This window comes from Magnolia sinica, chromosome 17 (assembly GCF_029962835.1).
Source record: "Magnolia sinica isolate HGM2019 chromosome 17, MsV1, whole genome shotgun sequence".
In the NCBI taxonomy this organism is placed as follows: domain Eukaryota; kingdom Viridiplantae; phylum Streptophyta; class Magnoliopsida; order Magnoliales; family Magnoliaceae; genus Magnolia; species Magnolia sinica.
The window spans coordinates 1,366,368-1,378,590 of record NC_080589.1 but is presented as its reverse complement, the minus strand read 5'-3'; the positions used below and the strand labels follow the sequence as shown (position 1 = coordinate 1,378,590).

The window sequence follows — 12,223 nt, the reverse complement described above, 5'->3', positions numbered from 1 at the left end:
CGGCTTAAATAAATCTTCTTTTCCCAATTCATTTGTTTTTTTACAGTTGGCCAGAAATATAAACAGTGTGGGCCAGTAGATGAAAATCTCGGATCTGTCACACGTGTCCCATATTGGCACGTGTTTGGGTTTTACAGCCTGGACTGTTTTGGGCTGGGCTTGAGTGGGGGTGAGAGGCCGGAGTTGGGCCCAGGACTGAATTTCAGACCCATTTGTTAATCGAGAACGGTTCCGGGTCTTGTGAGGCCCAGCTGGCCTGGTCAGAGTTTAAGGGCCACACTACAAATGGTGTAGATCTCACGCCAAGTTCCATCAAATTATGAAATGGTGCTATTTATTAGAAAAGTATCCACCAACCAATATGTATTTAAGTGTATGTGGACCAATGAAATATGTCATTTCAGTATTTAAGGTCCACCACTAGTTCGGTACCAAGTGGCAAAAATGTGGGGGACAAGCCACTTTTTCACTTGGGTCTAAACCAAATCATTTTACTTTGTCTTATTTTCAATGTGTAAGGGCTTGGCATGTCCACATACCCACACATGCCACGTGTCAACAAATCACATAGGCCACCTGTACATCATCTGTCATTACGAAAATGCTGCATTTAATATTTGATCCTTTTGCATGGGTTACAAATGATTTGAACGATTCAGATTTAAGAAATGATATGCTGACACGTAGCACTACATGATATGAAATATTAGGATGAAATCCTTACAACCAATACGATTGGTGAGAGGTGATTGTAAAGAGTAAGGTAGGTTGTCATGGGAGACATGTACAAGTTTAAAAGAATTTGAGTAAAAGTTGTTAATAAGATGAGTGTGGATCTGGTGTTTCCTAGAATAATGACTTAAAGGACATTCACAGCCGCTTTTTTAGCTGGTGGTGATCCTTCTCATAATATATGGCAAGAGACGTGGCTACATATACGTGGAGTTATAAGTAGAATGTTCCAAAACACACAACTAACTAAGAGGGTTGTTAATAGTAATATATGATAGAACATTATTGGCCTCGTGCTTCGGATGCGAGTTGATTATGTGAATATCAAAAAGATTATAAAAGATATCGAAAACTTGTCTTGAGTAAGTGTAATGATCCATGTCTACTAATTGTCTAATTAATCCAAAGAAGATTTTGAATCTCAATTCTAATACGAGTATCTAGCAAACCGACTTATATTTCTATAGATTCAGTATAAAATAAAGAGCTTGGATCCCGTGCCACTACAAACATAACATCACTCTTTCAGCACAATGTTTCGTCTACGATGAACACTTACCTTAATTATTATTCAATCTAGCACATCCACTGTTAGTGAGCGGTGTGCTGTGAACCAGCCAAAATTAATTAAATTACAATTAATTAGCTTGCCACCTTATGTCTATGATTAATGAAAATTAATTAGATTACTGTCTTGCCACGTGATTAGAGATTTCGTTGAACATCTCACTACCAAGTTCGATTGAAGCAACATACAAGTTGTTATTTAACTATTGTTGTCTCACCACGTAACCGAGTCGAGTGATGAATAGGTGGTCGAATAACAACGACCTTGATTATAGAGTGAGGTTCCAAGCAGTGAAGGGATAATTGTTCCCACAACTATCTTGTTATAGAGTGAGAACCCGAAGCGATGAACATGTTCTCACCTCATGAACCTTCTCATCTAAGACGTATGTGGTTAAGTAACAAAAGTTCGATCGTCTAACTATACATTTAACTCGCCCACAAAATTTAGTCGTGTAAGATTATGAACGAATTGTCATTTCTAACAACTATCTCACCATGAAGCCCCACTATGTGACAACCGTATTATTAAAGATCTACCTACCATTGAATGTCTCACCACGGAACCCGATTAGTAACAAACATGTAGTCACCCCACGGACCACCTTACTACAAGCCCAATTGAGTAACGAATAGATAACCATCTTCCCGCAAACCATAATTATCTTGCATAAGAAAGCCTGGTTACGTGATGAAAGACTATCATCTCTAACGATTGTCTTACCATGAAACTAGTTGAGCAAGCAATCCAACTTTTATGCCCGACGGGTAGTAATGTTTGAGCTTTTTTGCCTATAAAGCGTAGTATTTTACCCAAAAATGAATGAATTATTGTTAATTAGATCATTTTTATTTTTGAAATTTTCCTTGTTGGTTTCTGCATGTGTGATTTTTGAAAGGTTGTTTCTGTTAGTGCCTCTCGCTCTCCATTAGTTTTAGGGAATTTACATTTTCATCCACCCAGTTTAAAGTTATTATGGTTAAAAGGTAAAAAGAATTCATTATAAGGATAAATCCTTACCTACGTAAATTGTCTGATTTTCATTGAAGGTTTTTGAATAGACGGTTGGTCCACAAGGTCATCAATTTCTAGATATAACTTGGTGTTTAGTGTCAAAGGTTTTGCAAGTTCTGTAGGTGGATATAAATTATATCATGGGATATTTGTTATATCCAAACCGTCAATCCATTTTATGAGCTCGTTTTAAGGCTTGAGACGAAAAATAAGAGAGATCTGACTATCAAGTGGACCACACTTGAAAAATCATTCTTAGCTGCTATTTGTGGTGTGGTCCATATGATCTTTGGATATGATTTATTTTTTGGATAATACCTTAGCTGTGCCTTGTCCTTAGTTGGGCCAAAAAAAAAATCTTTGGTCCAACCCTACAAGAAAAAGAGTGACATGATTTTTTTTAAAAATGGAATATAGCCTTAATTTAAGATTTATTATTATTATTATTATTTTTTTTTTTTTTTGCAGTTTTCATTCCATCCCGAGTGAATCCCCATGATATGAATGGTTTGATCATGCAAATATGGCCCCCAATTCGAAAGTGATTTTAAGCCATGCATGCCTCTTAAATGTCATAAGAGTATTCAAAACGTCCATTCTTTTATACGAGAGCAACCAACTTGATGGAATTACTGGGCCAAAGGATTTGGGCCAATCATCATTGGCCTGGGCCTAGATTCCTAGCCCGAAGTCCTCACCCTTGACTTGCGTACAGGGGCCAAGCCAAGAGCTTATAGGGCCAGTCCAGGCAGACCAGGCCCATTGCCCAGAAAGTCAAAAGAGCAAAAAGACGACAGCTTAAAACCGTCTGAAACATAAATGACCGACGGTTCTGGACCGCTCAAGGGCTTTTCTTGTCGAGTGGTAAAATTTGAAACGGTCAGAATCCGTCGTAAAAAGACGGTTTTAAGCCGTCGCAATATATGCCGATACAAAGCCACCAGCAATGCAGTTTTGCTTGGGAATTTCTGACGGTTTGGGACCGTCGATAATTTCAGCAGTACAGTGATCATCTTTAATTTTCAATTATTAAAAAGGTTGCGACGGCCTGAAGCCCTCGGTAAATTTCTTTCATTAAAAAAAAATAAATAAAAAATCTTGCTGGTTTCTTGCACCTAATAAATATTACAAACACAAACATTTCTCATGATAATATATTTTACGACAATAAAAAAATATGTTGGCCGTGTATTTACGGCGTCCCATAAAAGAAGGTTCAGATAAGAGGCATTTCCAAGTTGGGTCCTTACTCATGCCTCGGTGGAAGTAGACTCACATGAGTTTCAACATGAGGTCATGGGTTTGAGTACCCATTGGGGTGAAATCCCACTATGGCATGAGTGCGTGGGTGTGTAAAAAAATAAAAAGAAGCATTTCCAAGTTAGCAATCCTAACTAGTGAAAAGGAAAAGGCATGGAAACCTGATTAGATATGCATCAACCTATTGAGACATCACTTGGGCAGTAGACTGACTATATTCCCACCACCGCCCAATAAACTTAAAAAAAATATTTCACATCCCTTGAAAAACTTAAAAAAGTATTGATATTGGACTTACAGCTTCTTCATCCCATTCAAAGAAAGGACAAGGCATTAAAGCTCCCATTTTCCTCCTGTGCCTCTGGTGTGGAAGAATTTACACAAGTTTTAAGCAGCAACATCTTCAAGGTTGTTGGACCGTTCGCATTAGTCTATCCATTCACTGTACCTGTGGAATTCAACCTCCCATTCAAAAAACAACATTTAATGGTTTTAGTAGAATTTGGATGTAGTGCTGGCAGATTTATTTAAAACTTACACATCTATGAGATCCGATAAAGCAGCAAAACAAAAGACGAAAAAAGTTAATCAGATAAGCACAATACCAAGTTTGCAAACAATGGTGTGTTGACAGTTATGGATCAACATAGATATGCACTGGGCATTATTTGGTGGGAAGATGCACTTAGGATATCATAAGAGATGAACTATAACCTATTTGTGTACCCAAAACTGACATCTATTTGGTGGCTGACAATCCTTGACAAGGGGCCCTAAGTGCCACGTCTTTTTTCCTCTTTTTCATTTTTTGCGTGGAACACATATCTCGCAATCAATTCCCTTTCTTGACTCAGTTGAAAGGAAATCCATTGTAATGCTTAGGCTCATCTCCATGAATGACATGAGAATCTAATGCTGCCAGTTTGTCAGAGGACATCGCCAACCAAAACAAGTGAATATTACCGAAACACAACTATTACTTTTACTGCCTGCGTGGAACACATATCTCGCAATCAATTCCCTTTCTTGACTCAGTTGAAAGGAAATCCATTGTAATGCTTAGGCTCATCTCCATGAATGACATGAGAATCTAATGCTGCCAGTTTGTCAGAGGACATCGCCAACCAAAACAAGTGAATATTACCGAAACACAACTATTACTTTTACTGCCAATATGAAAACAACACCTAAATGATCGTCTCCCTGCTGGTTTGTGGAGAGATTTTAGCAACAAAAAAACAAACAAAAAAAAAAACACGTACTTTTACTTTTCATATGAAACCAGCACCTAAACAGTTCTCCCACCCTCCCTCTCTTGTATTTCTGTGCATGGGTGCTGCATTTGAAATTTTGTAGTAGTTCTTCCACGATGATTGGGTTTCATGTAAAAATACCAGTGATTTTTTAAAAAGGTATATAACATACCAGTGATTGTTGTGCTAAAACTTTCTTGGCAAAATCCTGCATGTAGCTTCACCAATAAAATTCTTCATATCAGTGAAAGAGATTTTTTTATTTTTTATTTTTTCGTTTAATCCCATAAAATGGCAAAATGTGACAGATACACTACACAAACAGCATCCACATTCATATAAAGACAAATATGGTAACACATAAAGGAATGAAGAATGCTCACATGCGGCACTCAACACGGGTTCCATGGTTGCAGAAGGGGCAACTAAAGACTGTATCAAGCTTGTCCATCTGCTTCTTAGGAGGTGGCTTTCCCCTCGACTTCCTCTTCCCCATGTTTCAAATCCAGTCCTTTACTCAATATCCTTGTGCCAATCAAAATGTCTATATCCACGCTAATAAATATATCACCTATTCTAAACTTCTATCATACAAGTAAGTACTAATTAAGTATTAATAAAGGCTAGGCAATCTCATTATAACTGCAACTTTATTTTACTTGCTTGTTAATTGATTCAAAACATGATCCACATACTCTGCCATGTGAGATTAGGATGTAGAGCGGGTTGCGGACAGTTTCATGGCCAAGATGGATCAGAAAAGGCCCGATCGTAAGCGGAGGTGATCTGGATCATCAGACTTAAAATGGATGTATCTCGCAAATCGGAATGAGCTATCAGACGTACCATATATGATTTTGGGGTAGGACGAGCTACTTTAGCCACCCAACCTGCTATTCCGGGTTTCCCATGCCGAATTTGCGAAATACCATCAGATCAACGGTCAAAATCCTGTTTTGATTTCATTTTTACTATTTATAGTAAGTTTTTGTTTGAGTATAACTCTTCATCCGTTGGGCTTTAGGAGTTGCGCCCAATATGAAAAGTGCTTACAATAATTAGGAGAACATCATGATTTGACCAAATAGGATACTCTATTTTTGGCCGAAAACCATGCACACTAGTAGTAATCACGACCGTCTAGTAAGTTACGAATTCTAGGAGTTTTAGTTGTAGTTTAATTCCGAAACTTCTTCCATGGCTTAGTATCCCTATTTAAAGGGGTGTAAACTTGTTTATTCATTCATTAATCAAATTACGAATTTTATAAAATTTATTTTCTATTTTCCTTGCTTTTTCCTCGTGGATTTGAGAAGTCTCTATGAGGAGTCCAGAGAATCTCCGTGGATTTGTAGTTATCCTTGAGGAAAACGGTGATCGACCTCATCACGTTCATCCCTGCATCGGATTTTGTCAACACATGGCACTCCTAGACATTTTAACACAACATGAGAAAGGGATAAGCACCATGTAACAATCAAGTCAGATCCATATGCCAAACCCACAGTTCCAACTGAGAACAATCATATTTTTAAAATAACTAGGTTCTAAATCCTTTGTGGCCATAATAGGGCTTAGGAAAGGAACGAGAAAGCCACTACTGGGAATTTAGAATTAAAGCATCACTGCTGGTCTAATCAGCATGGAAAACAATGCACCAGTTTTGGTTGGAATTTAAAGAAATTATGACAAGTGGAATAATATAACAAATAAGCAATATATAAAAAATGATGGAAGTAGAAATATGAAAACTTGGAAAACGACACGCAGGGACTCTGAGAGGAAAGATCAGTATAACTGGGCACAACAATCGTATAGAGATTGAGGCACTTGGAGTTGAAACAGGGTGAAGCTTGTTTAGCTTCATGGGCTGAGTAATAATTTTCAACTGGAAAGTGAACTTTCTAGTGAAAGAATAGCGCATGATCAAATAAATGAAATGACTTGGACTATATAGCCCTTGTCATCATGCACCTTCCAATAGCCCAAGAACAAATTCCATACAAATCCATTAATATAACACCAAAATAATTAAGAAATCCAAAATAAGCCTCACCCACCATCCAAGGTTTAAGTATAGCCTCACCCACGGAAGGTTAACAGTTGTCAGAACTGAAATTGGCTATGCATGATCTCACTATCTTCAGGTGACCTTTCAGCCTCATTGATACACTCAGTGGATCAGTTTTTCCAGCTAGAGCTGTACATGAGTCCAACTGAGTCGAGTTTGGCATAGCTCGACTTGGCTCAGCTTAGTCCTCGAGCCTAACTGGCCAGCTTAGCTCGGTTCGGTCAGAATTCGGGCCAGTTTGAGCCAAGATCGAGCCTCCGCGGCATTTTCTCAAATACATGGAGTGCACCTTCAATTTCTCACGAAATGTAAAACAGCAGTATCGGTTTAGAGGTATTTTTATCAAACACTCAATAGGCAGCATAAAAATCAAGATATAAGGGTATTTGTTTCATATACATACCTTCCTCGCCACTAACCGACACTTCATTGAGTCATTTCATCAAACACTTGCTGAGCATCACCAATATCAAAATAACCAAGTCACCCAACTCGTTTGATCCGTGTTCGATTCAAGTTGGAGTTCGATCCGAGTCGAGTCAAGTCAAGCCGAGCTCGGGCAAGCTTGAAGTTTCGAGCCAAAAAAAACAGCTCGACTCAGTTCGAACTCAGTTTCAAACCGAGTCTAATCAAGTTTTTTCGAGTCGAGTTGAGCGAGCTAAACAAGCTAACTCGGTTCGTGCACCCCTCTATTTCCAGCTTATTCTAGGGCATGGTCCAAAAAACGCAGATATAAATCTAAAGTGGACTACACCACAGGAAAAAGTGGTCATTGAATGCCCACCATTAAAAAATTCTTACGGAGCACTAGTTTTGAACCAAACTGATATTTCTTGTGGCTCCTAAGAAGTTTTTAACGGTGGGCAATCAATCACCACTGTTTCATGTGGTGTCGTCCTTTTGATCCGCTTCATTTTTGGGACCATCCCTAAAATGAGCTGGAAAAACTGATGGACGGTGTGGATATACAACATATACGTCATGGTGGGCCAAAGATCACAGCCTCACCTACAAAGGGTTGTTACGTAGGCCTCACCTAATCCGCTCCCGACAAAATGGGCAAAAAGCCCGATATGGACAGGTTTTTCAGAACTTGTAGTTGAAGGTAAAATGTTGTTTTTAACCGTCCATTTCCAGGTCACTAGATGACCCAGACAGTCCACTTTCTTATCGTTTTTTCCCATTACCATTGCTTTTTCTAGTCACTTGATGGCCCACCAGAACAGTATCAGTCACCACTCACCACACGTGATCTACATGTACAATCACTTGATGGCACGTGTGAAAGCATCTGGCCGTATACCATGTAGGGCTCAATGTGCACATGTCCAATCCCAAAAGCCAGGGTGGGCCACTCATCAGTTTATCCACACATGCATGTTGATCTAGGCTGTTCATGGTTTTTTCTCTGGATTTTGGACACACAGGACTCATGAGGGGCCCTCAGTGGAAAATGACGTCAGATACAAGACATATACCTATAATGCTGTTGGTTTGGCCCGTAGCTAGACAGGCCAAGGTCTGTTGCTTGACAGCTAAGGCTTTCGGGCCCACTATGATGTTTATTCGCCCTCCTACCGGTGGTTAGCACACAAATACCTGGACGAAGGGAAAACACAGTTATCAGCTTCATCCAATACGTTCATGACCCTTCTTAGAAGTTTTTTAATGGTGGGTGTTCACTCCCCACTATTTCCTGTGGTGTGGTCCACCTGAAATATGGAGCCGCCTCATTTTTGGTTTTGTATGCTAAAATGAGCTGGAAAATGGATTAACGGCGTAGATCAAACACATGCATAATGGTGGATCCAACAGATCACCAACCTCGGTACTGGAGGGGTCCCTACTGAATCCCAGGCCCGTAGCTAGACAGCCGGATCTATCCCTTGACAGCTGAAACTGTCCTGTCATTGAACTACGCCCGTAGTTAGACGGTCGGGTCTGTCCCTGGACAGCTGAGGCTGTCAACGTGCCAGGTTGAGGTCCACAAGCCCGCAAGTAAACCTGGGCTTATGTCTGTCCCGGGCCATGACGAGCCAGAACAAATAACCCCAACCCTGGCCTGAGCCACCCACTTTTGTGCAACATCTGGGCCATTCATTAAGTGGGCCTCATCATCCACGATATAACTGTGACAAAACCACCTTTGAAATCCTAAACCAGCCAAGCTGACGGGCTTTTAAATGAAACAGAACCCGCTCTAGTTATTTGCCAGGTTTGACCTGGACTTTTCGGGCCTAGCATTCCAACCCAAGCCTAGATTACTGCGGGCCAGGCCTGAAGCCCGCATTCCAGCCTGGCAAATTGGCAGTCGTGGTGGGGTACCTAGGGGTGCACACGGTTCGGTTTGGTCCGGTTCTGAGGTGAAACCAGAACCGAACCGTTCCTAACGGTTCTAGAAAATTTGAAACTGGAGCCGAACCGTTGGCACCCTAGAACCGAACCGTTCCTAACTGTTCTAGGAAATTTGGAATCGGACCCGAACCGTTAGCACCCTAGAACCGAACCGTTGGCACCCTAGAACCGAACCGTTAAAACCTATTCGGTTCCGGATCGGTTCCACGATTTTTGGTTTTTATAATCCAGCCCAATTGCAAGCCCATGTCCATCCATGTTGTGGTCCATTTGATGAATGGTTTAGATGTTGTATAAGGTGTTCAAAAATACATTTACAAAAATAATTATTCTAGAGAAAATAATTATAAGGTGTGCAAAAATACATCGGTTTGGTTTAAGGTTCGGTTCCACAATTCGGTTCTACGGATCGGATCCACGGTTTGGTTATACGGATCGGTTCACAGTTCGGTTCAGTTTACATACCCCCAAACCGAGAACCGAACAGATGTCACCGATTCTTTGATTTTTGGAACTAGAACCAGAACCGGTGCACTCTAGAACCGGACCAAACTGGACTATTTGGTCGGTTCCGATCCGGTTCTACGGTTCTACCGGTTAAATGTGCACCCCTAGGGGTACCTTATCCACATACCTTCCTCACCGGTTCTATCATTTGTAAGATAAAAAAAGAAATGGAAAAAGGCCAGTCATATGTTACTCAGGCTGGTATGACACTTGATACTCGGGCATTCCCAAACTGTACAAGTGACATACGTAACTAAAATCAAACCCACTAAATCAGATTGATGTTAGCTGAAATAGGACCCTTAGATATTTCTCGTTCTTATCCGTCCAATAAACGTCACTAAATAGGTGTAAGTTTTGGTCCATGATACATACAAGAACCGTAATTTAGAGATTATAATTTCACTTATACGTCATCTATTGAAATTTATATAAGTGCCTGCGTATCATCTATCAGTCTTCCAGAGTATAAAAAAATATGGAAACAGAACTCTACAGTCGTTTTATTCTAAAACCAGACGCAGATACATCCACAAGCAAATTACAGAAAAAATCCTTATAAAAAAAAAAAAAAAACACACACACACACAAAAGGGCACGAAGAAGAACAATCAACGGTCACAATCAGCCGCAGCAGTTAAAAAGCAATAGATCGACGGCGTCATTCCCCAATGGTGATAACGGAAGCCGTTAACGGAAACCAAACGAACCATTTATCTTCACTTGGTTATGGCATAGACGGCGTAGATGATTCCAGGCAACCATCCGAAAAGCGTCAGCAGCAAACATATCCAAAACTCCACCTGCAACAAAATCACACAAAAAATCAGAATTCGGTCGAGAATCGGAAATTCTAGACAGGGAATCAACTCGTCGGCTCTGAAAACATCTGAATGTGGCGAGTCGGGTAGAAAGATTGCCATTTTACTAGCCGATCCGGTTTAACTCGTACGATTTCCGAATCAACTCGGTGAAAATTGTATAAAAACGCTTATAAACTCAAATTAACTAAAATTTCCCAAACTTGGAAACTACAAATCAGCAAATTTTCAAGGAAAAAGAAGGTAAAAAAGGGATCAGAGCCAGTAGTCGGGGAATGGAAGAGAATGAGAGGCTATAGAGGGGAAAAAATCGTCTGAAAAGAGCAGATAGATTGGAATCGAGAGAAATGACGGATCAGGAGATGAGAGAAGCGCCTACCTCGCATCCGAACTTGAGAAAAACGCCAAGAGGAGGGAGGATGATCGCCAAGAGGATGTCGATGCAGTTCAAGGTCCCTTCAGACGCCATTTGCAGAGACGAATTTCAATCGCTCAGAGAGAGAGAGAGAGGGGCAGAAGCAGTAGAGACGGAGAAGGAAAGGATAGGGGTCCTATGTTTATAGGAGAAAACTTTACACGTGGCAACAGGCAACGAGAGAGAGGATGGAAGCGGATTGCGTCCTGCCCTGCTCGTCTCTAGCCACGGACGGGCAGTTCTATGGGCTGGCCCACTGTAATGTATCGGTTTATCCACGCCGTCCATCCCTACTCTCGGCTCAATGTAAGGTATGCACATAAAAATGAGTCAGATCCAACGCTTAAGTGGACCACACCATAGATGACTTTTGCATTTAACGCAACTGAAATAAATTTAATGCTCAGTGCATTTAATACAACCAAGCGTATTATTTGGTGTGGTCCACTTGAGCGTTGGATCTTTCTCATTTTAGTAAACAGATCTTAGAATGATCTAAGAGGAGAGATGGACGGCGTGGATAAACCTGCATCACAGTGGGCCCGCCCACAGAACCTCCCATTCGTGGCTAGAGACGGGCAGGGGTAGGACACAATCCGCGTCCGGAGATGATTCCCGCGTCTTGCATCGCTGTACACCTGCATATGCAACGGATCCCCAGTGACCGGCTAAGGCGGTTACTTGCGATCTATCCGAGTGAATTCGCCACGGGTGGGATGTTTCAACCGTAGCAAGAAGTAAATAGACGGATTCGACTGTGGTCAAGGACGTCTACGCCCGTGTGGGGCGCAGTGACCGTCTAAGCCGATCCGTGCGGCAGCGGATTGCGTACTGAGTAACGTATTACGCTAAGCGTACTGAGTAAAGTCCGTGGGGTCCACATGATTTATGTATTTTATCCACTCCTTCCATCCATCTTACCAGATAATTTTAAGGCTTGAGCCTAAAAATGAAGTATATCCAAACCTCAACTGGACCACACCATAAGGAAACAAACAGTGTGAATTGAACATCTACCGTCAAAAATTTCTTGTAGGCCACATAATCTTTGGATCAATCTTGTATTTGTGTTTTCCCTTCATCCACGTCTGTGTGATCTTATGAAAAGGTTGGATGAGAAATAAACATCACTGCGGGCCCTAGAAAGATTTCAACGGTGAAAGTCATTATTTCAACTGTTTCCACTGGTATGGTCCATTTGATCTTTGGGTATGCTTAAATTTTGGT

The 12,223-nt window shown here is 40.8% G+C and overlaps 1 protein-coding gene and 1 pseudogene across 1 annotated transcript; both read right to left on the bottom strand.

Moving 5' to 3' along the window:
- Positions 1-3,961: 3,961 nt before the first annotated feature.
- On the bottom strand, positions 3,962-5,323 carry LOC131231786 (transcription elongation factor 1 homolog; annotated as a pseudogene).
- Positions 5,324-10,241: 4,918 nt separating this feature from the next.
- On the bottom strand, positions 10,242-11,119 carry LOC131230704 (hydrophobic protein LTI6B-like). The gene is made up of 2 exons (XM_058226634.1): positions 10,961-11,119; positions 10,242-10,563 (listed from the first exon to the last, which is right to left on the bottom strand). The coding sequence occupies exons 1-2, from the start codon at positions 11,048-11,050 to the stop codon at positions 10,480-10,482; spliced, it is 174 nt and encodes a 57-aa protein (XP_058082617.1). The 5' UTR covers positions 11,051-11,119; the 3' UTR covers positions 10,242-10,479.
- Between the last annotated feature and the right edge of the window lie 1,104 nt (positions 11,120-12,223).